We start from the raw sequence: 24,569 nt of genomic DNA, 5'->3' as shown, positions 1-24,569 counted from the left end.
AAGCTTTTGCCAAGCCGGGAAGAAGCTGCTTGATAGGGCTTTCAAACTACTATTAGTCCACCGCCAAGTCCCGCTCTCTAAAGTCCTCAGGGGGAGGTGTTATCGAACTCGAGCCGGCTTGATCACCTACCATCCATGGATTGGGAGATTCATAACACCGAAACGGGGGTCGAACCTTGACCATCTCAATGGCCTTTACCTTTTCAAGTGTTTCCCCCCTTTCATCTCTCAAAAGCCCTGCGGCAGGAAGTCGGCCGGTCAGCCACGCAAGCGGTGAAAAAAAGGTTATAGGTATAATGACATCATGTACATGCGTCCCCGGCCCCACCAAAGCGCCATGTGGCACGAATGACACGGGGTGCTGGCTATTTCGTCCCCCCAAGCATGTCTCTTTGATGTCTTGAGCTTGGGTTAACATATGGCGACTTGTGGTTTCCGGCGGTGCTGTGCTGATAATAGTTCAGAGGTAATATATGCCACAGACTTGGATAGAAGCATGTTTTATTCGTCAGGTAAGAGCAGCAGCCGCAGCATCGGCCATGTTTACGGCTTTCGAGTCTCTTCTTCGTCATGGGTATCACATCAAACCGAACCGAGACTTGCTTTCTGCATTCAAACAAATGGAATGTATTGGTCGTTAACTCGTGTCACAAATACCCCCCGTCCTTCCTCCTCGCTCCTCTCTTCGTCCCATCACTTCGGCCCAACATATATCTTTGTCTACCAAGGACCTTGATTTGACAAATGCTAAGAAATAAAAGGTTGGTATATTCTCAAACGGAACACACCACCCAAACAAGATGCAAACAAGCCCAAGGAGATACCAGCAACATAAAGATAAAAATAAAAGCCCACCCCAATAGTAGTCGTTTCGGGAAACCTGACCGCGTTGTCGATCCCTTCCCCTCCTCCCCAGCGCTAGAAACGCATGTATGTGTGTATGCATTCCCGTCTTTCTCCACAATACATGCTAGGGAGGTCCCCCCAATCGTGATCGCAAGCAAACCCCCCCCCAAAACGTGGCTCATCGGGGTAGCTGGCAAATCACCGCATTCGCGTCTTCGTGTCTTAGAGTGGGTGTGGATATCTCGTAGGATTCCCCGTCGATTTGTTCGGCTCTTTATGAGAAAGAAGAAGAAAAAATTAGGAATAGGAAATTTCATAATCGCAGTGGCTCGCTCGGGTTTCCTTCCTCGTGGGCTTTGCTAAGTGGGCTAATGCATGCACAAAAAGGCCCTCTTCTCCCGAAATTCTCACACGCATCTCATGATGCGCGAATGAGGTATTGTTGGGACAAAATGACAATTTTGTGCACGCACTGGTCTCCCCCCCCCCCCCCCCCCCCCCCCCCCCCCCGTTCTAGAAAAGCCGCACAAGGATTGTTTCCTAAACAAGCCACAAGCAATCACTTTTTCTTTTAGCGGTCGTGGCGTCGACGCCGGTCTGTCACATAGTCATGGGTATCAGTGTATAGTTCTGTTACACAAAACTTTCTCATGAAATTCTTGGTGTAGTGTAAAAGAGGAACAAAAAAGACCAGGAAAGGGGATACTAGGGGAGAAAAGAGAAGGAAAAGAAAAAAGAGAGGAAAAAAGGCTCCTTCCGTTCTTTTGCTCTAACATAAAAAGGGATGAAGAAGGCAACGCAAGCACAAAAAATCTCCCATTTCAATATCCCAGTTCAAATTCTTCCCAGGACGCCTCTTTGTATAGAGCTCAAAATTTGTTCCATGATGATCATCATACATAAATATCGTAAAGTCGTGAAAGGAAGGAGAGTTTTGCCGGAGAGCCCATGGAGACCATTTGAAGCGGGGAGGTGTTATAGGGCGTGTGTCATACATTTTGCGGGTAATAAAATGTCAACCTCTTCACCTCCGGTCGTAGCCGACCGGGGGAGCTGGGAGAGTGGCCGCGTATGGGTTCCCGTCGATATAACGGGGTCCATCATCGTAGTACCGACTCTCCCGGGGAGGAGCTGGAGAAGACCAGTTGTCAGCACGACTTCTGCCATAGTTGTCTCCGTTGGATGCATGCTTCAGCCGATCTATGCGCTTCTGGTGTCGTCTCTCTTTTTCTTCTTTCCATTCGCGGGCCTCGTGCATCGTCTCCTTCGCTTCCTTCATCTCGGACAACGCTCCCTTGATACCAAGCGCCGCAATACCAACTGAAGCGGCATCCTGCAGGAGGGCCTTGGATTTGAGCTTCTTCGCCTCCGTCGGGTCCAGACGGCCCTCCTTTACTGCCTTGTGTCTTGCGTTGCGCTTCTCCATACTAGAATAGACGTTGTGCGCTGCATGAATGGTGGCCACGGTGGCTAAGCCCGTGGTTATAAGTTGCTTACCTTTCATCTTCTTTGCTCTCTTCTCATCCTCGTCGGAGTCGCCTAGGTCGCTGCTAGATACCGAGCTCGAGCGACGGCTTCCTCGTCCGACTGACCTGCTTCGGCGTCTACCACCGCCTCTAGCCGATCTATCGTCGTGCTCGTCGCCCCGGCCGCCTCTCATGTAAGCTCCTCGGGCATCGTAGTCATCATCGTATCTGTCGCCTGGGCTTTGACCGCGACGTCTGCGTGAATCGCGCGACCCTCCATAGTCAGAACGGTCGTCGGCCGGAGCACTGCCAAGGCCAATCTTGGCCAAGCTGCGACGGGCCGTGTCGACAACACTCCGACTTCGGCTACGTTGTCGCCGGCGCGGGGATTCGTCTCGGCTGTAGTAAGAGTCGGGGCTACCACGCCGGCTCCGGCTTCGCGATTCCTCCTTCTTGTCGAGGAGCTTCTTGCCGGCCAAAGCGCCTAGTCCAGCCGTCGCAAGTGCTGCAAGTCCTGTACCGCCACCGCCACCGCCACCTCCGTCGGATCGTGCCCGGGACCTGGAGCGGCTCCTGCCAGTCCTTCTGTCTTCTTCGATATCCTTTCTAGAGCCGTTCAGGACACGATTTCCGACGAGACCACCGATAACAGACTCCATCAGGTGGCGTTTGCTGTCCTTGTCGGGGTTCTGAGCCGCATCAATGGTTGCTGCACCGGCGGCGGCAGTTAGGATGCGCTTCATCTTTTCTCCTTTCCAGCCACCTGGCTCCCTGGAGACACGGAAGGCTTCGGCTGCACCGGCTACGAGAGAAGCCTTGGCTGCCTTCTGCATACGGTTGGCATTGTCGCCGCCTCCACCACGCGAACGAGTAGAGTCCGGGCTGCCACGGCGGCTTCGACCTTCAGATCGATGATCATCGCCGCCGCCGGTCAAGGCCTTGATGGCCCCACCAAGCCCGGCGGCACCGAGAGCGCTCTCCAGGAAGGATTTGTTCCCTTTCTTGTCCCTGGGATCCTCTTCTTCGTCCGAGTAGTAGCGCTCGTCGACGCGTCCATCGCGGCCCTTGTGCACGACGTAAGTGGATTTCTTCTCCTCCTTGGCGGCGTGCTTGTTGTAGACCTCGGCGCCTTGATAACCTGCGAAGGCACCACCAGCCGCCAAGGCGGCAGAGGCAGCCAAGTTGCGGTTGACATCCCCGTGGCCCTTCTCTTTGGCCTCGCGGCGATCCCAAACCTCCTTGGCGCCGGCAGCGATGACACCGCCAACAACAGCAGCAATGATCTGTTCTTGCTTGTTGAGGACCCGCTTGCGCGTCCGCTCCTCCTCCTCGTAGTAGACGCTGCCGGTCTTCCTGCTGCGGTGGTCGCGCGGGTCGTCCCTCACGGAGCGACTATCGTGGTCGCGGCGATAGTAATAATCGTCGTCGTAGCCCGGCTCGGCCGAGCGAGTACGCCGCACGTCCCTGGAGGCATAACCCGGAGGCGGGAAGTCGCGGCGAACCTCTTCGATGGAGAGATCGCTGTCCTCGCGGGTGACACGGGGGATGAGCTGCTGGGTTCTGCTGGCCGGGTTGACGCTCAGATAGTCTTGTTCGTAACGAGGCTCTGCCCGATGACGCTCCTCCCGGTAGTATCGGGTCTCGCGCACGGGAGCGTCGTAGGCGTCGTAGCGCGACATGGCCACGGACGAAATTGGCGTGGTGTATCGATAGAGTTTTGACTATAAATTTTCCAAAAAAACAAGCGTTATTTATAGTCTGGTTTGAGCAAATGCGTAGTTTGCGGTTGTCTATGGTTAGATGATAGAGTTGACGAAGAGGGGTACCCGCAGATATGTCGCTCCAGTACGAGGCGGGGCTGGTTTGCGTGAGGTCGGGGGTTGGAATACTATGTAGACCTTGGTCTAGGCAATAATCAATCTGGGCTGGGGCCGAAGGGACCTGTGACGTATTTCCAGCAGCAGTTTTGACTTGTAAGGTGACACAGACTGCCCACTGAGGTGAGCATGGGTGGAGTCGTCGCTCTGTAGTATGTACATACACTGCATAGGCTCCCTCGCTGGTCTCGGCCGACCTGCCCTACCGCTGCCGTTTCTTGAGGGCTGTGGCCCGTCTGACATGGAACAGCGTGGTCCGCTGGGCATCAAAGTCCACATCACTAACCACTGTAAGTATCTTGGCAACCTTTTCTACTAGTAGCACGCTCCATCACGCCTCGTTCGCCCAATCACGAGCTACCCCTACAGAAGCAAAGCAGAAAATCGGGGCGTCTGCCGTGCGACTAGTTCCCTAAGTTCCCTTCCTGAACAAATGCGGTGCCACCTGTTGGGTAACCTTTTCTACGTCCCTGACTTAGCCATGTGCCAATTCAAAGGCTATGCCGTGTCACGACTCGTCCGTCCTAATAAGGGGAGCATGGTAATGAGCGCCAGCATTGTTTCAACCTGGCGGCAAGCGACCGTCTCATCAAAAATTTGCAATCCTGCCCGAGTCCCAGCGAAGCAGCCATGATCCCCCCCCCTCCCGGCAACATGGAAAATTCTCATCGTCTCACAATCAGATGCCTTGCCTGCTTGCGTGCCCGTGTCGAGCATGTCGAGCGGCCCACGGCTAATTAAACAGCGGCATGTGTGGAGGGGCTTCCAGGGCGGTCCCATGACGAACTTGCAGCTGGCTGTGCAGTGATAGAGTGGCTGGGTTTGCATCGGACAAGGCCGGTGGCGACAGCCCTACACCACACTGGTCTGTCGCTCAACTTTGTTGATCGCCTGTGCTTCAGGATGTATGCGCTTCAATCCGATCCCGATATCATCGCATTATCTTTGCTGGGAAGCATCTTTGTGTCGGCTATGTTCTGGGAAGTATATGATACCTGCAAAGTATGACGTCATCACTGGATAGAAAGCATACTGTCCAGCAGTACGGATGAACTTAGTAGAAGACCCAAAAGCAGGCGTATCTACAGAGTTACCGCCCATCAGCCTTGACCCTTGTCTGCCTTAAATATAAGTATAAATATACATATAGCAGTACGGCTTAAACTGGTTTTTGGTTACCGGTATATCCTTCCTTGAAATCCGTCGAGATGAGCTGTCTTACGCCGCTTGTTCCAAACCACTGCTGTGCAGTAGGACTGCGCCAAGTCCTGCCTTCAAAACTTTTTGTGGTCTCTTATTCTGTAGGATGATGGATTGTCCACTTTTCTGTTGAAGCGCTTTTATGATGTGGCTTGATAATAGACATCACACAAGTAGAACCAGAGAAACAGCAAAGAAGAAGAAAAGGAAGAAGAAAACCAGTTCATTCCACCGCATCTTGCGGGCACAATTATCCATTTCAGTTTCTCCTAATTATACATGGTAGTCCAAAGTTTACGCGATATCGAGCGCTGTCCCCCTCGACCGGTAATCTCTCCGATGGCTTTTCCTTTCCTCGTGGAATACTCGCTCCGTTTTGTCCATAGAGGCGGTAAAAGACTCTTTGATATGTGCCCTCAACTTTGGCTAGCACGAGCACGCCATCTCTTTGCTGAGTTCCTTCATATCTCCATCCGCTTTCAACTTCCTCATATCGTGTACATTCCGAAGCATCCCTTTCCGTTGGGTTAAGTAATAAGAGCGGACCTGTTTCAGTCCAAAAAAGAAAAACTCAACAAAATGTAACAAAAGAAAAATGCCAAGTTGCTAGTAATCTAACGAGCAAGTGTTAGGCCAACCGGTAAATGAGTTTTCTTGAAACGACCACGCTGTGCAATACGTTCAGGGCATCTTTGTGTCAGCTTCATATCGGTCAGCTCGCCGTCAATGCTCATAACGGCCACTTCAGCGCACAGTTTGGTGACGTGATACTTTTTTGATTGAAGCATCAGTGGTTGCCTTTGTTGCTAGGGTAGTTCGCAGAAACGCGCAATTAAATGCAACACAGAAAAGCAGCATGGCGAAGCATGATTTAGTCCATCAAAAGCATGATCATAAACCAAAACGGCGAATGCGGCGGCGAAGCGGCCGAGTCGAAGATGTAGTCGAGGTGTTATCGTGCAATGTGCCGAGCTTTGCGATGTTGTCCCCTGAATGCCCAGTGTGGGCGAGGACAGAAGATCCCTCCGCTGGAGGAAGAAAGTCGAACGATGACTTGTTCGAAACGGTTGACCGGTTGTTGTCTTCGGGATACTCATACATGTTATTCCTTGAAGAAGCATGGCTTCTTGTACTCTTCGCATAAGCCTCTGTATGAGAATAATGTTTTGATGATAGCTGGGAGTGATCGCGAGAACTCCTGGAGTGGCTCTTATTTGAACTTCTCCGGGATTGCGGCCGCTCATGGCTCAAAAACTCTGGTGAGATAATTAGCAAGATTCGATTCCGCCTTCCAAACCATGAGAATGTTACTTACCGAGCTGTTTGATGTCATCCTTGTCAAACGCGGTTGAGCCCTCATTTTCCGACTCATTTGAAAGTTGATAACGCGCGTTCCCGTCGGTCCGTTCCTCATCCGAAGCACATGATTCTATGGAAATGAGACTTGCAGTCAGATGGCTAAGATAACTAGACACAGTCGGGTACGTCGAGGTTGCAGAGCCATTCAACGAACCCAAACCGAAGAGACCGGAGTGCTTACCGGCGTGCATGAGTTCATCTTCGACCATCTGCTCTACCATTTGTTCGGCTTGTTGCTCGAAGTGACTTTGATTGTATTCCCATGAGTCGTTTTGGACGTACGGGCGAGGCTCAAACTCGTTTCCCCAAGTAGTATCAAGGGGTGTGGCCGGCAACGAGTCAAATGCATCTTTATCTGGCGATAGCTCAGGCTCCGACTCGATGCCTCGTTCGTCCTAGGAACAAAAAGCATTGCCTGTCGTCGGAGCTGTAGGGGACGGTCGCTGGTCAAGCGGTACGTCCTGGAAAGCAACGTGATCGGATTGGCTGCTGAAAGAGGCGAAACATTTGGCACCATCCTTCGTGCTAGACTTCAATCCGGACGCATTGGGGAAGTTGCTGCTGTACCGAGTATCATTTGAACCGGGAAGCGGTATGTTATAGGCATCTATAGATACCTGAGCCATTTTTAGGGTGCTTATAGCGTGGCTGCGAGTCTTCGTATCAGACTTTTGTCCGGACGAGCCAGAATGTTGGCTACGATAGGGACTATCACAAGGCTCAAGCTTTGCCTTGCTAAACCCACCGCCATCTGGCTGTGGACGCTTGAAAATATCGCTGAAGTTGGGATTTCGGTTAAATGTCCCGGTTGCTTCATGCAAGGTGGCCTCATTGCTAACCTCTCTTCTGGACGAACCGTGGCTTCCGCTCTCACGCCAGCTACCGCCAATTTTGAGGTTGTCATGGTTTTGGGCGGCTCCTCCTGCTTGTGGATGATCAAAGACGTTTCTGAGGTTGGGTACTTGGTCAAAAGTTCCAGCGCATTGGTGGTCTGACTTCTGATCGGGCCTCTTTCTTGACTTCCTACTGCCCGGGTCCGGAATACCGATGTTGCTTCGGCTACTTGTGTCTCCGAGCAGAGAAGCGTTCCCAAAACCGGTAGCTTCTCTCACAGATGATTGTCCGAGTGGGTCATTGGAATTGGGAGCCTGGTCGAAAAGGTCTTGTCCTTCATAACTAGGTGAATTACTGTACCCCTTACTGGAGTCACCGCTACCAGCTTCAGAGTGGCGACTATTGTGTCCACTTTCACCAATATCGATGGGTACATCATTCCAAGTGTCACCACCATGATCGTCTAAGGGCTTCTTCAAGTCGGGGGCTTTGTTGAAGATGCCAAGTGAATCCCACCCACCATGATTCTGTGAAACATGGGATCTATTTGGACTGCTTTGAACATTTGCCTGTTCTAAGAGATGGTCAACAGAATCCGCCCGCTCAACTAAGGCTGATTCAGGTCCTGGATAGGAGCCTGCGGTCTTGAAACCATGGCCAATCTGACCACCAGGCTGATCAGAAGGCAATATATTTCCAGAAGAAGTGGTACCGTGGTTGTTACAATGGGACTTATTAGCTTCTGAGTTTCCGGCGTACGCCTCGGTCTCTGAAGCCTCAGTATGAGCGAGCGATTGCCGGTACCAGGGGTCTAAATGCCCAGATGCTCCTTCTTGCACGTTTTTAGTCGATGGTACGAGGGGGCTTGACTTATATGAGAAGTTAGGCACCCGAGAATGTGATGAGTTGGGTATCTTTAGTCGCGACATGGTATTTGAATATGGGTTTGGCGCAGCTCGTGTCCTTCTTGTAGGTGATCGAGGACGATGCAACTCTCGTTGGCTGTGGTTTCCGCCTTGGGAATTATCAGTGGGGTTAACAGTCATCTGGGTTGCTTGAAGTGAAGCCGACGGCTTGAACCTCTCGGCAGAAGCCTTGGAAAGTGACGATCGCTGTTGGGATATTCTGTTTGATCTTGCCTTAGACGAAGTCGGGTCTGGCCGGTGGACTCTGGGTGCCCCCGTACGAGACGAGCCTCGGGAACTTGCCTCTTCAGGACTCGAAAGCGAAACGGCACGTCTACTACGGCTACCACTGGACAGAATTGAGGAGACAGTTTTCAAGAGACTGCCCCGACTACTGCGTTTCCTATGTGATATCTTTCGATGGCCACTCTTGTCAGCCTCGGCAGTGCTGGTAGGCGTGCGCAACCCGTGGCTGTTGTCTTTGACAGAAATTCCAGGCGTCTTGCAGGGAGTCAGTACACAATATAGGTCTCATTCCAGGATTGATAGCTTACCATGAGGATCTTCTTCTCAGGGGGACTTTCTATTGCTTCAGAGTCTGTGTACTCGGCATTGACAATGCATCGACGACAGTAATCGGCCTCGGGCTTTTCCCCTTTATTCAAAAGGTGCGTCATATGATAACCTTGAGATCTTGTCTTTCCGCATCCAGCGCAAACATGAGTGTACGCCATCAATCTGTCGGAAGAAACCTTCGGTGGTAGGTCTTTCAGCATCTCTTGACTGGCTGGTATTCCAGTGCCTGGTGGTGCTTCCTGCTCCAGTTTTTTCATACCTTCTTTGTACTTTTCGACACTAGCCTGCGGCTGCTCGTCTTCTGGAGCCTGCTCTTTTGGTTTCTTGCGTTGTTTATGGTTACTAGCGAGTTGGGGCTTGACAACAGATTCGAAATGATTCTTGATGCGCTCTTCCTCGTTGGCCATGACATGAACAGTCCCGATATTCCCCGTTGCAGGCTGAGTATTGAGTGGTATTGTACCAGGTGGCAACGGAGGTGGAGGTGGGATGAATCCGGGTTGAGGGTATAGTATAGAAGCTGTTGTTTGCTGCTGCATATGTGGTATCGAACCCATTGGAGCTGGCTGTAAAGTACCAAATCCCAGTACATTTTGGTATTGAATACCGAAAGGCTGTGTCTGTTGGGGCAGTACGTTACTGGAGAGGTTGCTCGAAGCGGAACTCGGAGGATGACTACTGGGACCACTATGCCAGGCCACGGAGGGGAGTTGGCTCGCTGTAACGGGCTGATGGTAATTGGGCATGGTACCGGTAATGACATGGTGATGCGGAGAGGCTAGCGGTGTATAGAAGGCACCTGGCGAGTCTAGTGGCACATTATACTCTACAGGGAAGCCGTCATCTTCGGAGTCGCATACGGCAAATCTCGACCGCTCGATAGGCGGCGGGTGCGAGAATGAGCAGCGGCGTCGTCTGATCCTATGGGTCGGTTGAATCAGTGGAGGAGAAGCGGTTTGTAGAGGCTCCTGTTCGACTACAGCTCTGGGCGAACGCAAAATACCTTTCAGAGTAGTGGTAGAGCGGGACGATGACCCAGAAGAGCTTTGGTCGACGCAATCATCAATATGTTCGACCTTTGATGCGGTGTTTCCTTCTTCGTCATCCGAGCCGATTTCGATCACTCGAGGAGCGGGAACGCTGTAAGCTGATCTTGATCTTTGTTTTGGAACGACGATAGTCGGACGCCGGCCCCGTTCGAAGTCAGCGCGTGATGGAATACCGAAGCTCTGTCCCAAAAGATCGAAACCATGATGACGTAGGATATCATGATTCTTACAGCGGGCAATGGCTGGTTTGCCAGACCTGGTGGTCGTGAGGTAAAGTTCGCTGTCAGGGAGATAGAGTCTATCATCACCAAGAAGAGGCTGGATAGAGAGAGAGCCATTGCTCCTATTTAAAATTAGCGACGCCTCTACCATCCTGCAAATCTTATGTCAATATTTGAAGTGAGGCCTAGCATCAATCAAGGCCAACCGTTTGTGTTCGAAAGCTTAGACTCTACCGGGAGATTAGATGGCTGATGGTGATTGACCTGCTGAAGGTGCGATCCAGTTGATAAACCACGACAAGAAAGAAACACTGCGCGTAAGGAATTCAGATATCTTACCCGTTGCCCTGTCGGGTCTTTTTTGACCTCCACATCACTCGTCAAAACTTCCACGCGAGATTGAACGTTGTGACCAGTTTTCGCAATCGAAGTTTTTGGTGGAATGGATGGTTGTTCGCCCAAACTTGATGTTGAAATCTTGTTACAGTGTGACCTGTGGACAAATGCTCGAGTAAAGCAGTTGGAAAAATATCCATGCAAAACTATAATTGCGAAAATTGAAAGCTCTTATGACATGAGCTCATCAGAGAGAGACTCAGAGATGCAATGCTGAACCACAAAGAGGTGAAAAGTGGTGGTGGGATGTTGGGTGAAGCTGTGATCAAAGAATGAAAAGCCAAGCAACTGACCATGGTGAAGATCAAAGTTGTAAACGAGTGGCCCTGGATGCTTTTTGAACAACTCAGAAAGAAATAGTGGGATGGCCGATGTGAAGCTTTGCATCGATTATCTACTCGAGTAATTGCAGGAGCAGCAAAACAATCGAGGCACATGCAGTCATCAAAACAGTCAATACTAACCAATTGCCCAGCAGTGCTGAACATTAACATAACACTGAAGAAGCCGGTTCACCTTTCACCCCAGGAAACAATCAAAGCTCATGTGCTCTGGAGTTCCTGGTGCTGGCAAGATTCACCATAGTAGCACTACCATTGTGGCACAGGGAAGGCACAGACTTGTCATGCAAGAAAATATATTTCACAGAGCTTTTTGCTACACATACATGCCTACCAGTTGGCTTTTCCCAGCCATAATTTCAAGATCTAAGAACTCGCCGGAATAATTGGCTTAAGTCGTCTATCAAACATCACTGACAGAGCTAATCTACTCTCAAGACCCTAGGGCCTCGCTTCTTGGTGGCCTTCTTCTTCTTGTGGCCCCTCTCAAATGATGAGGCAGCGGCATGGTCACGACCAACGTTGTCAAGGTCCTTGACCTTGTAGATACGGATGATCCAGTTCTCACTGGTGAAGGCCTCTTCAACAGTGTTGAGGACTGGGCCCACATCTGGAAGTTTTGCACCTCGGACGCGGTCCGTAGCCTGTCCGGGAGGGAAGAGCGAGTTGTAGTTGTAGTAGGACATCTTGTACCTAGTAAATGTTAGTTATCCGAAGACTGGCTCAGAAGACCAGTAGGAAACTTACATCAAGCTGTTCTTCATGGTCTCAGTAGCCTCACCATCGACACGGTATTCGCCACGCGCAGTGAAGAAGTCGCGCTCCTTCACCTCATCGGGCCAGATACCTTCTGCGATACGGACCATCCAGAGGAACTTGTTGATATCGTCTCCAGAGTAGCCGAGGAGACCTCCAAAGACAACCAAGACATAATCAACTTCATGCTGGCGCATGATGGGATAGCTGACCTCCTCACGAGAGCTCATGGCTTTGCCAACAGTAGCGATGTGAGTGTTGTTCCAGGTGTTGTTGTCGACCAAAGTAGGACGGTCAGCCATGCCACCAATTTGATAGCCATAATCCCACCACGACATGATCTTGGCGTCCTCCTTGGTGTTCTGGCGAAGCCACTGGTAAGCCTCACGGTAGTCATCAATGATATGCTGGCTACCGTCGGGCATCTTGCTAGCAAGAACAACAGAGGGACTAGAGTACGCGTTGGATGTAACCCAAGTACAGTGAAGAACGAAAAGCAGCAAGTAGACGGTCGTGGCGATAGCCACAACAGCCTTGGAAGCGACACCGTAGATGCCAATGTACGGAGTGGTCGTGATACGCAGACCGCCCTTGGTCTCCTTGGTCTCCTTGGTCTTCTTGGCGGGCGCATCGGCAGCATCCTCGGAAGCTTGCTCAACAGGCTCGGGAGACTTTGTTACCAAGTAAGTGTCGAGCAGTTGGGAGACAGCCATGGCGGCTGCAACACAGACGATAGGGGTGAGAGTAAGCATCAATCGGACCATGACTCCAGCGAAGTAGCTTCCAAAGGCAGCATACACGACAACGAAGACGTGTTGATCTTCAAGCTTCTGGAAGCAGAGGTAGACACCGGCTGGGAACAACCAGATGAGCATGTTGAGATCGAAGAAGAAAGCAGGCCAGGCGGTGGGCTGATGCTCAGATACGGATGCGATGATCGGGATATGAATCTTGGCATAACCAGTATCCCAAAGAGAGTAAAATCGACCGGACCAGGGGGCGATGTAGCCGGCGGAGGTCAGGGCGACAAGCCCGAGAAGACCAACAGCGAAGATTCCACCCGCTCCCACATACATAAAGGTCTGGTACTGACGGCTGGGAAGTGCACCCTTGACGTAGTTGAGAAAGGCCACAAGCTGAAGGAAACCAAAGACACCTGATCCATATTAGCGAACACGCATACCACCACAGCCGAGAAAACTTACCCAAAGCCGGCATGTGCTCACTGGTCTGAACAGGCAGGAATCCAACGAAAGGAATCTGCATGGCAGCAATGACACCCAGGGCGTACCAAGTGGTGTAAGCGACGTAGAGTCTGCTGCTGTATCGACCCATGCAGATCAAGACGAACGAGTGCAGAGGGACCAAGCAAGTGATGAAGGCGTAACCGCCCCAGGAGGCAACCATGTATCCATAGAAGAGAGCGCACAGCGCACCCCACATGACGGAGCCAAGCTTCAGGGCCTTGATCCAGAGGAAGAAGGTGAAGACAAGGAGGAAGATGGCAATGGCCTCGTTATCGTAGGAGCCGGCGACGGATCGAGAGATATAACCGGGTGCAATGCCCATGAAAACGGCAGCCAAGAGACCGGCCGAGGGTGACGTGGTCATCTCGTTGGTGAGAAGGTAAGCCGCGTATGCCGTCAAACCCGAGCAAGCCGGAGCGAGAAGAACACAGATGTTCCGGATGTCGACGGGGATGGTCAAGAGTCGAAGCAGGTGGTAGATGGCACCACTGGTGACCATGAGGCCAGGATACAAGGTACCGCCAGTAACCCGTCCCAGCGGATGCCAGGTTCGGTCATCGAACCAATCCCAGAAGTTGTAGAAACCATTTGCGACGAGATATTTGGTAGCTCTGAAGTTGAACCAAGGATCGACTGATATGTGTTAGCATTCGCATCGCGGGTGCGGGATTACGTGGTGGGGAGAGCGTGTAGGAGCTCTGGGGCATCATACATTCGTGGATGATGCTTTCGAAACCTGTGACGTCTGGAGTTAGCGGGCGGTTACTTGCGAGGCTGGGGCGGCACGACGAGAGGCAGTGTGGCCTCGTCAATCGAAAGGGGGAACTTACGAATGACTGAGAATAGACGACTAGCTACAGCGGCTGCTGCGATCAAGCCGAGAATGAGGACTCGTAGCAGAGTCTTGGTGCTCGTATTTTGGCCCAGACCAGCAAGGACCTGGAAAGGTGAAGGTGACTCTGCCGCGACTGCCATTGTCGCTGCTGTAGTCTCTTGTCTTCACGAGAGGGTGAGTTATGGAGGTTTGGTGAGCATGAAACCTCGATGATGGCAAACGGCGGATGCTTTTTTGGGAGGTGGCAGCAGCAGTAGCAACAGCAATAAGTTACCAGTAGCAGTGGCAGTGGCAGCCACCGAAAGGACAGACTGGCTTTGGGTCTTGGCAGCAATCCAATCGAGCTCCAGTCCCAATTGAGAATTGAGGTCCCTTCCCCCTTCCACGCCTTCCACGCGGCTACCAGCAACTAACAGGGGTCTCCGGCACTAGCGCCGCACCTGCACCCGCCCGAGGTGTGATTCTCCAAGTGGGGGAGAGAGCTTGTGATTCGGTTCTACATATTCCGTGCCATCGCCCGACATTGCCATTGATCTTGACATTTTCATTGACACCTGGCAAGAGACGTGAAAGTTCACACAATCGTCGAGATTCACATCGCGGTAGAATGCATGCCAATGAGCTGTTCGAGAGTTGCACCTCTGCGAAACAGATTGTGAACTCTGTAGTCACCAATTAGCGCGCGTCCACTCGCCTCTCCTTTTCCCATCTCCACGCTCGTTGCTTGAGCGAAGCGGATGTGTGCTGGAAGCCCAGCCATGATCATGAACTTGTGGCAACGTCTGGCTTCGTTTAGGGAACTTGATCAAGGTACGGGCTATACCATCCTGTGTTTGAGGACTTTTGCTTCATCGGATAAATGAGGAGTCGTTGTGAGTATGATGTTCCAGTACCTACGGATCCACACATAGTGTACTGTAAGGTTGGTATTCGACCGGAACTTTTCTTTGAGCTGTTAACACGTCTCTCGCTCCATTTTGGTGGTAATATCGCATGCTACGATTTGTATGAACTTATCACTGACGTTGATGCCAAACCTGGCGAACCAAGACGATCTTCTGCGCACTGGGAAGCCGTGTAGAAAAGATCGGCTAATGCAATGCGTGTCTAGTTAGTCGGTCGCCAGGTTGCCAACCTCAACACAAAGAGCGTTTGGAGGCAAGCGATTCGACTTACGCCTCTGAGCATTGCGGGACCCATACCCCCATAATATTGGGTGGGCGCAACTCAAGTGCCGTTCTCGCCAACATCACCTAAGTGTAAGTCACCATGATGATGAGACAGCAGATGCCAAGCTTAGCTGGTGGACATAATAGTTTCTCCTCTTCATGCCATCGTTCTCTTAACCTGGTCCCACATCGATAACTCAGGTTTATTTGTTTAGAGTTCTTGCATGATTATCTGTTGATTCCTGGTGACAAACGAACCTTTGGTATACTATACAGTTAAATTCAATTTCTCTCACAATGCCTGACGTGACCGGCATTCTTCCCGATTTCGAATTGCCAGCCAAGGTCCCGGAGTCGAAGCTGACATCCGCTAATGCCTCTCACACGGCTTTGTTCTCGCTGAGTGGAAAGACTATAGCAATCACCGGTGCTGGTCGTGGCTTAGGTATAACACTAGCAGCCGCAGTCCTTGAGGCTGGCGGCAACGTTGCTTGTCTCGACATTCTCACAGATCCAGCTGCGGACGAATGGAGCACGATCCAGAAGACATCTAGACAGTCCAATCTGAAGCTGAGCTATCGGAGGGTTGACATCACGGATGAGGAGAAACTTTCCAAAGTCTTGGACGAAGTGGAAGTCGAAGCAGAAGCTGTGGGCGCACAGTTCTACGGAACCATCGCTTGTGCTGGCATCCAGCAGCGAATACCTGCTGTCGATTACCCGAAGACCGATTTTGATCGTATCCTCTCCGTGAACGTTACCGGAACTTTCCTCACCGCGAAACACACAGCAAAAATCTTGATTAAGAATGGTGTAAAAGGCAGCATTGTCATGATAGCGTCCATGTCTGGGGAAGTCGCCAATCGAGTAGGTACTCGCTTCTTCGACCATTTCCATATGAACCCTGGATTGACCTGAGGATTGTTCACAGGGCTTGACATGCTCCGCCTATAACACAAGCAAGGCTGCGGTACACCAACTATGCCGCTCTGTTGCACAAGAATGGGGCCACCATGGCATTCGGGTGAACACCCTTTCTCCAGGATACATTAGAACCGCAATGACCGATATGCTCCTCGCCGAAGACCCTGATTTAGAGAAGATATGGATGGCTGGGGCATTGTTGAATCGTCTTGGGGCTCCGGAGGATTTTAAGGCAGGTGCAGTATTTCTGTTATCCCCAGGTAGCTCATTCATGACGGGGAGCGACCTTAGAATCGACGGTGGCCACTGTGCATCTGCATAGCTTTATAGCGTCATATCAATAATCGATTTTGAGATTACATTTAGAAAATTTTCATATCACCTTGATGTCCTGTTTCATGTGGAAATTTCTCTCATGTAATGAATGGGTAGCTGTATGGCGAACTAGTCGCCGCTCAAATCTCCCCAGAAGGCCTGTAAGTCATCCGCCCTCCATTTTGCGCCCCAGCCAGTTTCCCTTTCGACCAGCTCGTAGGTGTCTATGATCGCCCGGTGCTCAGCAGGATGTGACATCACGCGTCCCGCTATCCACAAAGGCTGTATACAGTTTGTCCAGCACCCGTGGTGTGTGTTTGAAATGGAAATAGCACATATCCTTCGTGCGTGCCAGAGCATCGACCGAGTTCCCTGCGGCAACCTGGCTCCTGGTGGCTGCTTTTGTAATAGCAGAAGGGAGGCTGTATGATACAATTGGTTCCCAGATATCGCAGAAGAATTGGAAAAGAGCAAGATTGGAAACGGACGAGTAAAATCAATCCCAGCCGGACAAGTGTCTAAAACTGGGTGCATCTCCGGAGGGCGGTGGATGTACCACTCACAAATTTCGGTGAACATCTCAGTCCACTTTTGAGTATACTCGAGACTCCCCAAATCACTTATGAATAGATCCATGACTTGAGCACAAAGATGAACAACGTAGTTGGCGTACATATCGTAGCCGAAGTTTGTAGAGATGGATGCGACATTGATCGTGAGGGTTGGGCTTGGCAACCACCTCTTGATTGGAATAATGGTACGCTCATCTGAAATCAAAGCACCACACAGATCTACCATACGTTGTCAGCTATCAATCAGGGTCTTCTCAAGGAAACACGCTGACCAACCCATTCGTGCAAAACACCACTGGATTATACAAAGTCAGCAATGACTTCTGTAATGTTAGATGATGTGGTGCTTTGGGAGAAAAAATATTTTATCTGGAATATACAATACCACTTTCGCCACTACACGCCTCGAGAATATACCACGACGAATAGAAAATGACCTCGGAAAGCACTTACGAAAACCGCTTGCTCCGAGCCACCGGATAATCCATTGATACCTGACGACTCAATCAAGCTGGCACAACCGTCAAGATGTTGTCTCCACATCTCAGGGGCACCTAAAGAGAATGTCAAGAGCGTTTTCACGACTTTGGAATACTCGCACTAACAGCTCATCATCTCTAAAACACAAAGGACCACGCAAGATGTTACTACAGTTGTCGATATGGTCTGTAATTGCGGAACGAGTTGATGAATGGCTTCTTGATATAGATCTAGACTCTTTAGAGATCGCTCCGGATGTTTCCTCTCCAGCTGCCGAGCAGAAAGAGCAAGCATGGCAAAACGTAAATGTGAATGTTCCTGGGCCAACGTTGGCAGAAAGTGTCCAAAGTGGCGACGATTGTCAAACTTGTCGAGCTATATCGCTTTTAGTGAGAACCAAGCTAGAGATCATATAAGTACACTTACCCAAGGTGCAATTTCATCTACCCAATTTCTCCATAATTCATGTTCTTCTTGTGGTGTCAACCCATCGAAGGGAGCTCCAGGTACGGAAAGTCCTTCTCCACCACCAATAACAAGTGTATTGGAGGGATACACAGGGAAAGTACGGGCATTAGGGTGGTTCCAATCGTCATCAACACTTGATTCTCTCGGTGTACCACCTCGTGTTGGGAAGCAAGACCTAGCTGCGTGAAACGTATGGTTTCGAAGAGCAGAATGGGCCTCAAAATACGCAGAGCCAGGCACGAAGACGCCATCTTGTTGAATATCCTCCGTGGTCGAACTATTTGTGCTTAGGTCATGGCTGATTGTCACTGGGAGCGGCGCATTCCCTAAATAAACCTGAGCTTCGGCTATATTAGTGACTTCTGAGACGGGTAATGAACGCCCCAGATTGAGAAGGCCTGCAGCCACAGACTTCAGAGTTTCGAACGTTCCTGGCGATATACCGCTACCTGTATCGCTTTGTAGATGCCGCCCATGAGGAGAATACACAATTGGATTTGCTCTATCAAGGACGACTGAATCTTCGACATTGGACTCGGTCAGTTCTCTATCATTCTCACGTAGTGAAACATGACTAGTTTCCGTATTGAGAAGATTCCATTGATTTTCTCTGTCTCTCCGCGGGGTTTGGGTAGTGATTCGGCTGGCTGAATTGGCGATGCTAGGGCTATTGGGAATATCAGAATCATTATTCCAATAATCCCGGGTGACCTCAGCAGTTACGTCGATGATCTGATACGATTCGTTACAATCCAATGATGATATATAAACGCTCAGTCGCTTACATCAAACTCCTTGTGAAGCCGCGGGTCCGACATGCATTGTTGCTGCATTGATGGGTGATCAATAGAAACTGACTCCACATTCTCAGGGCGAAACACCAACTTCACACCGCGGTCGCAGATCTCGCCATTTCGTGTACACGCTGTACAAGCAGGACGATGTTCGTCACCTGACCGAACTCCGCGTTGATGATTAACAAATCCTTTCCAAAACAGTTCATGAGGTTTGACAGCGCTTACATTTCTTGCGCCTGCGTTTGCAATTCCAGCAGCCGGTCCGCGTTCGCACGCGCCTGGACTGTGCATCACGACCAGTGGCGTTCACCATACTGCTATCATATGGCAGTTAGGCCAATAGGCGGGTTGACGATTGCTTGTACAAAATGGAGAGAGGAATCTCGCAGGCAGGTTGAAGCGCACAGAAGACCTGGGGTGGACACAAGCGACTTGGCCGCCCCCGCTGTATAAGCGACGGCTATAGTGATTGATCTGCAGACCTGACTCGTATGCTCACGACTGAAACGATGCCATGGCTGTTAACCGCCATCGAGAACGCTCGTCTAAATCCTTACTAGGCACATCAAATAAGTGCTGGCCTACACTATTTTCTCATTGAAGAAATCGAGAAACTCTCACTCTACTTGAATTTATAGTTATAGAGGTATGCTACTGAGCTGTGCAACTCCAGCAGAAGACTGAATGTCATTGGTCGGCAGACCTATTCGTGGTGGACTTGCGCTTCTCATTCATGTAGAATTTGTTGAGTTTGATGACAAGCAGGGGCGCAAGAATTGGTGCAGAACCAAATTCACCTCTGTTGTTCTAAATTTTCCGCTGAATTTCGGTGGTTTGTTCTTATCTCGTGTTATGGTAGTGTATAACCGATTTGCTATAAGCTCGGGAATGCGTTAATTCTTACGCCCCCATTGTTTGAACAGCAAACAAATCGTGTTGATATCGAAGTTTTTGCCTGTATCTCAATTGTCGCTTGCGACTACTACTCTTGTATTCCAGGAAGTCCGAAGCGCAAATGGCTCAATTCGGAGATCTGCCGACATTAAGTGGGGCACCCCTAGTCGAGATAATCCTTGGAGACACATACAGTTATTCTCACTACTCCATCAACCCCATATGGGGAAGAAAAGAATGATCTGGGGAGATGCCGGCTAGGAACCCCGACTGCCTGGCATGTATCAGCCAAGATGTTGGGGCTGTCCCAAGCGCAACCACAGATCGAAGAAGCCATATCATATGTAAGTAAGCACAATCAAGCAACCACAGCTTCTCTACTCTAGAGTTGCGTAGACTTCCATGGTTCAACACTCATCGCGAATCGTTGCAATACTGCTTACCATGGCTCTGATTACAGGCCGCCCCCTGCACTGGGCAATCACTGCGACTGCTGGCTGCGGCTTCTTGCTTTTTGGATATGATCAGGGCGTTATGTCTGGCCTCTTGACGGGCATTGCATTCACTGGCCAGTTTCCCGAAATCAATACCAATGCTGGGGCCGGTGGTAGTGCCTCACTTCAAGGCACGGTCGTTGCTATCTACGAGATTGGGTGCTTCTTCGGCTCCATTCTTGCCCTTCTTTTTGGTGAAAAGATTGGCCGTCGAAAGACCATCATGGCCGGATGTCTTATACTCTGCATTGGTGGAGCTCTGCAAGCCTCGGCTTACAACATTGCTCATCTTATTGTCGGCCGCATAGTCGCAGGATTTGGTAATGGGCTAAATACCAGTACTATTCGTGAGTCAATCCGGTGAACAGCTTAATATGTCATCATCTGTGCATACTAACGGTTTATATAGCTGTCTGGCATTCCGAGTTGATGATGGCGCACAAGCGCGGCAAAGGAGTACGTTGGGCTGCGCATACCCTGAGCTTCCGTACACAATTTTTAAGCACGACTGACTTTCCTTATAGCTAAGCATAGAACTAGCTATCAATATTTTCGGTGTTATGACAGCGTATTGGGTGGACTACGGGATGTCTTATGTCAACAACGCTTCGCAGTTCAGATTTCCTCTGGCTCTTCAATGCGTTTTTGCATTATTGACCTTTCTATTCATCATTCCACTGCCAGAATCACCCCGTTGGGTAAGTACACTTATTCTTTGCAGCATACTTGGATGGATGAAGACTAATAGCCGTACAGCTTATTGCTCGAGATCGACACGAGGAAGCGCGAAAAACTCTTAAGGATCTGCTCGCCAAGCAAACTTCCACAGCAGACGGTATCGAATTTGTCAACCGGGAAATGGCCGAAATCCAACATGCGATCCACGAGGAACGAGAGGCTGCCCAGGGTAACTCTTACAAAGCATTACTCAGGAACGGTGAACAGAAGTTCTTCTACAGGACGATGCTTGGAATCGGTGGACAATTTATGCAGCAGCTCTCCGGAATCAACCTGATCACCTACTATGCTCCGAGTATATTCCAGAACTCTGTCGGACTCTCACACGACCTTTCTCTGTTATTGGCTGGGTTTAACGGCGTCGCTTACTTCGTTTCATCTTTAATTCCTATTTGGGTTATTGATAGACTTGGCCGTCGGAAGTTGATGCTTTTCGCAGCTGCCGGGCAAGGTTGCTGTATGGCCATCCTTGCCGGAACAGTTCATAATGGCACAGCGCCTGCTGGTTATGTGGCCACCGTTATGCTCTTTCTGTTCAACTTCTTTTTCGCAGTTGGACTTTTAGCCATCCCTTGGCTGCGTAAGCTACCAACCCCACCCCAGATTGTTCTTCTATAGTCCTGACCATTCGAAGTTCCGGCTGAATATGCACCGCTCGCCATTCGTCAACGTGCAGCTGCACTCGCCTCGGCTTCGAACTGGATTTTTACTTTCCTCGTGGTAGAAATCACCCCAATTAGCATCAGTAGTATCGGTTGGCGTACATATGTCTACTTCTGCGGTAAGTATTTTGTTGTACTATTGGCGCAACTCGATTTGTCTAACAAATAATTAGTTTTCAACTTTTGCTTCCTTCCTTTAATTTACTTTCTCTATCCGGAGACGCAAAACCTTACGCTTGAGCAAATCGATAAGTTGTTTACCGGTGAAAAGATTTTATTGCATTGGAGATCGTCAATGGACAATGTCGACATTTCGCATTCGGAATTGAAAGAAGAGGTTGAGGAACAGCACGTGGAAAAGTCAGCAGCCTAAACACGCTGTAATATTGGAGTGCTGAAATTGAATCCAGTAATTTAGTGATCTTTTAGCAAGGGGGCAATCTTTTGTTTAACTAGATCATGTTCCAAGGTCATTATTTTCTCTTACAATAACCTTCCAAGAATACGCAAGCTGCTAATACAGAAATTCACCACGTCGTATAAACATAAGGCATTAAATAGATAACAAGCATACATAAAACCATTATAAATTATCTTAACTTATCTTACCTTATTTTATGTTATATTATTACAGTATAGTCGCTTTTTGTTAGGCTTCACTGGTTAATCTTAGTGATTTCGAGGGTTTCTATATCCTATTAGTGGAAACCCATTCCGAATTGACTATAACATACCTGAATACTTATATACGTCACTTGGATGCGTTTTGTAATACTGAGTCATTGTATAGTCACGAGTATTGTCGAGTGTGTCAAGCGTGTCTGGGTTTCATGGTTACCCCCACCGCCAAGCCATTACGAATCCCCGTCTGTGGACCATGCCCATTTCGTCTGACCGGAAAGGCGCGTTATAATAACTCACCGATCATTGCGCTGACGACCAGATAAAAGCTTTCACGGAGCGTCGCATCTACGTGCTTGCAACTTTCCTACGGCTTCCTGCACGCCGATCCGAGGGTTCTGCGATCTCTGCATTTGAAGGATTGGATCATGTTCTTTCAACAGAGCTCCTCTGGAGCGGGTGCAATGCTCTCAACGCTCACCCACACAGATTCAAGGGCTAGTCAATATACACCTCGTCCCATACCATTGGCCGCGCGAGGTGGCAGGCCAGGCCAGGTGCCTCTCATCGTCCCAGCTCTGGAGTCTACCGAATTACGCACGCTCCCTGTTCGCAATGCCAGTCAACCAACAACACCAGCAGACGAAGAGGCTCCACAAGATGTTGTGGAGGCCATGGAACCACTTTCTGGCACAAAAAACAGATACAGGTTGGCAGCCATCTGTCTCACGTCTATGTTGGCGGGATTTAACGACTCTGCAGCGGGTGCGCTGATTCCTTATATGGAGAAGTAGATTAGCCCCCCCCTAACAAACTGTTTTATGGTGAGCCTGACGTGAAATAGATATTACGATATTGGCTACGCCATTGTCTCTTTGATCTTCGTCGGTGCCGCTCTGGGCTATATCACAGCTGCCCCGGTGGTTGCTAGAGTTCGAAACCATCTAGGGTTGGCAAAAACGTTTGCGCTTAGCCAGACACTGATATGCTGCGGCTACATTCCGATAATCTGCGGTGCCCCCTTTCCGGTTATTGCCATCTCGTTCTTCGTCGTTGGGTTTGGATGTGCTGTCAATCTCCCCCTCAGCAACGTCTTTTGCGCCAGCTTTTCGAATGCGCCGACCTTGCTCGGACTTTCCGCTGGCGCGTACGGCCTCGGCGGCATTGTTAGCCCCTTGATAGCTACGGCCATGGTTACGGCAGGCAACCTCGTCTGGAGCCGGTATTACCTTGTCACTCTTGGTCTCGCTGCTTTCAATGCCATATTTGCGGCCTGGTCTTTCTGGGATTACGATAAAGAGTTGCACATCAGTTACGGTTCGGCACAGACAGTGCCTGAAGCACAACGTGGCCGAGGTTCTGCTACCTTGGCAGCCTTCAAGTCGAGAGTTGTTTTACTTGGGGCCCTCTTCGTCTTTACATACCAAGGCGCAGAAGTATCGGTTTCTGGTTGGGTCGTCTCGTTCTTGATCGAGACTCGAGGTGGCGATCCTTCACAAGTCGGCTATGTATCGGCTGGTTTCTGGGCGGGCATCACAGTTGGCCGTTTCCTGTTGTCGCCCCTTGGGCATCGATTAGGCGAGAAAGGGTTCATTTACGGCCTTGTAATAGGGTCGGCCGCCTTTGAGCTTCTCGTGTGGCTTGTACCCAACATTATAGGTAACGCTGTGGCTGTAGCCATAGTCGGCCTGCTCTTGGGCCCAGTCTGGCCTTGTGCTACCATCGTCTTCACACGCAATCTTTCCCGCAAGGAGCAGGTCAGCGGGTTGTCAATCATCAGCGCTTTCGGCAGCTCCGGAGGGGCTTTCATGCCCCTTGCTATAGGTCTTCTCTCCCAGAAGATTGGTACATATGTACTTCACCCTGTTGTTATTGGGTTATGTGGGCTTATGATCATTGTCTGGTTTGGTATCCCAGCAGCGAGAAAGCGACTTGAATAATTCTGCATTCTAATCGAGATGTACTCCTAAGAGTTTATTGGAAAATGTTGACTGCTACGATATTCAAGGCATTAAGCTGTAGGATGTGGGATAAGCCTTGCATAATACGTGGAAGTAAAAACACATATCAAGCATGCCTTGTATTGAGAAGAAGACGCTCCAGACAAACAGATTGTATGTCAGAAATGGGAAAGAAAAGAGAAGTAGTCTTAGATCTCCCGGCATAATGACAAACAGCACGACTCTCACCGTTTCATTTCGAGATTACATGTAATTTAGCTGTCAACAGCAGCTCTGTTCACAATAATTCCCATTTTGCATAACTTGCAGTTTGCGCCAAATCATCTTAAAATTTTTCTTGGAAGTCATATTCATACAACCTTTGAAGGCTTTATCCTAGCTCAGTAGGACTAGTACTCCTGGAAACCTTCTAATCCGGCCTTCCTGTCCCGTGCAGAGCACTACTATAACAACCGTGGTATTCTTGCAAGATACATGCATCCACTTCCGCAACGCCAAAGACGATTATTCAGATGGCCCGCCTCAGCCTCCAAAGCAACCATAACGCCAACGCTTTTACGATCCTC

General features: G+C 50.0%; 8 protein-coding genes across 8 annotated transcripts; 3 read left to right on the top strand and 5 right to left on the bottom strand.

Annotated features, from left to right (window-relative positions):
• Positions 1-1,349: 1,349 nt before the first annotated feature.
• On the bottom strand, positions 1,350-4,293 carry BKA67DRAFT_546143 (uncharacterized protein). Its single transcript, XM_046101371.1, has 2 exons — positions 2,344-4,293; positions 1,350-1,443 (listed from the first exon to the last, which is right to left on the bottom strand). The coding sequence occupies exons 1-2, from the start codon at positions 3,989-3,991 to the stop codon at positions 1,418-1,420; spliced, it is 1,674 nt and encodes a 557-aa protein (XP_045964026.1). The 5' UTR covers positions 3,992-4,293; the 3' UTR covers positions 1,350-1,417.
• Positions 4,294-6,280: 1,987 nt separating this feature from the next.
• BKA67DRAFT_530020 (uncharacterized protein) lies at positions 6,281-11,025 on the bottom strand (the record flags this gene model as incomplete). Its single annotated transcript, XM_046099172.1, has 7 exons — positions 6,281-6,645; positions 6,705-6,818; positions 6,930-7,143; positions 7,366-8,988; positions 9,042-10,430; positions 10,673-10,810; positions 11,023-11,025. 7 exons carry the CDS (start codon positions 11,023-11,025, stop codon positions 6,281-6,283), a joined length of 3,846 nt encoding a protein of 1,281 aa, XP_045964025.1.
• A 324-nt stretch (positions 11,026-11,349) lies between these two features.
• On the bottom strand, positions 11,350-14,237 carry BKA67DRAFT_546134 (Oligosaccharyl transferase STT3 subunit-domain-containing protein). Its single transcript, XM_046101370.1, has 5 exons — positions 13,904-14,237; positions 13,786-13,809; positions 13,032-13,706; positions 11,818-12,982; positions 11,350-11,763 (listed from the first exon to the last, which is right to left on the bottom strand). The coding sequence occupies exons 1-5, from the start codon at positions 14,046-14,048 to the stop codon at positions 11,493-11,495; spliced, it is 2,280 nt and encodes a 759-aa protein (XP_045964024.1). The 5' UTR covers positions 14,049-14,237; the 3' UTR covers positions 11,350-11,492.
• Positions 14,238-15,108: 871 nt separating this feature from the next.
• On the top strand, positions 15,109-16,371 carry BKA67DRAFT_546127 (short chain dehydrogenase). The gene is made up of 3 exons (XM_046101369.1): positions 15,109-15,167; positions 15,225-15,944; positions 16,009-16,371. The coding sequence occupies exons 2-3, from the start codon at positions 15,375-15,377 to the stop codon at positions 16,321-16,323; spliced, it is 885 nt and encodes a 294-aa protein (XP_045964023.1). The 5' UTR covers positions 15,109-15,167; positions 15,225-15,374; the 3' UTR covers positions 16,324-16,371.
• A 6-nt stretch (positions 16,372-16,377) lies between these two features.
• Positions 16,378-17,817, bottom strand: BKA67DRAFT_546123 (uncharacterized protein). Its single transcript, XM_046101368.1, has 3 exons — positions 17,342-17,817; positions 17,165-17,183; positions 16,378-17,107 (listed from the first exon to the last, which is right to left on the bottom strand). Exons 1-3 carry the CDS (start codon positions 17,429-17,431, stop codon positions 16,446-16,448), a joined length of 771 nt encoding a protein of 256 aa, XP_045964022.1. The 5' UTR covers positions 17,432-17,817; the 3' UTR covers positions 16,378-16,445.
• BKA67DRAFT_31899 (uncharacterized protein) lies at positions 17,357-19,088 on the bottom strand. Its single transcript, XM_046096173.1, has 3 exons — positions 18,622-19,088; positions 17,795-18,568; positions 17,357-17,743 (listed from the first exon to the last, which is right to left on the bottom strand). The coding sequence occupies exons 1-3, from the start codon at positions 18,922-18,924 to the stop codon at positions 17,489-17,491; spliced, it is 1,332 nt and encodes a 443-aa protein (XP_045964021.1). The 5' UTR covers positions 18,925-19,088; the 3' UTR covers positions 17,357-17,488.
• Positions 19,089-19,971: 883 nt separating this feature from the next.
• Positions 19,972-21,794, top strand: BKA67DRAFT_511163 (MFS sugar transporter-like protein; the record flags this gene model as incomplete). The annotated part of the gene is made up of 6 exons (XM_046097385.1): positions 19,972-20,368; positions 20,431-20,477; positions 20,546-20,719; positions 20,778-21,339; positions 21,394-21,540; positions 21,595-21,794. The coding sequence occupies 6 exons, from the start codon at positions 19,972-19,974 to the stop codon at positions 21,792-21,794; spliced, it is 1,527 nt and encodes a 508-aa protein (XP_045964020.1).
• Positions 21,795-22,308: 514 nt separating this feature from the next.
• On the top strand, positions 22,309-24,294 carry BKA67DRAFT_31854 (MFS efflux transporter). Its single transcript, XM_046096171.1, has 3 exons — positions 22,309-22,751; positions 22,805-22,832; positions 22,887-24,294. The coding sequence occupies exons 1-3, from the start codon at positions 22,658-22,660 to the stop codon at positions 23,980-23,982; spliced, it is 1,218 nt and encodes a 405-aa protein (XP_045964019.1). The 5' UTR covers positions 22,309-22,657; the 3' UTR covers positions 23,983-24,294.
• Positions 24,295-24,569: the final 275 nt, after the last annotated feature.

Source organism: Truncatella angustata (genome assembly GCF_020726525.1).
Source record: "Truncatella angustata strain MPI-SDFR-AT-0073 chromosome Unknown BKA67scaffold_1, whole genome shotgun sequence".
NCBI lineage: Eukaryota > Fungi > Ascomycota > Sordariomycetes > Amphisphaeriales > Sporocadaceae > Truncatella > Truncatella angustata.
The sequence above is the reverse complement of the archived record's forward strand: the minus strand, read 5'-3'. Positions and strand labels throughout refer to the sequence as shown.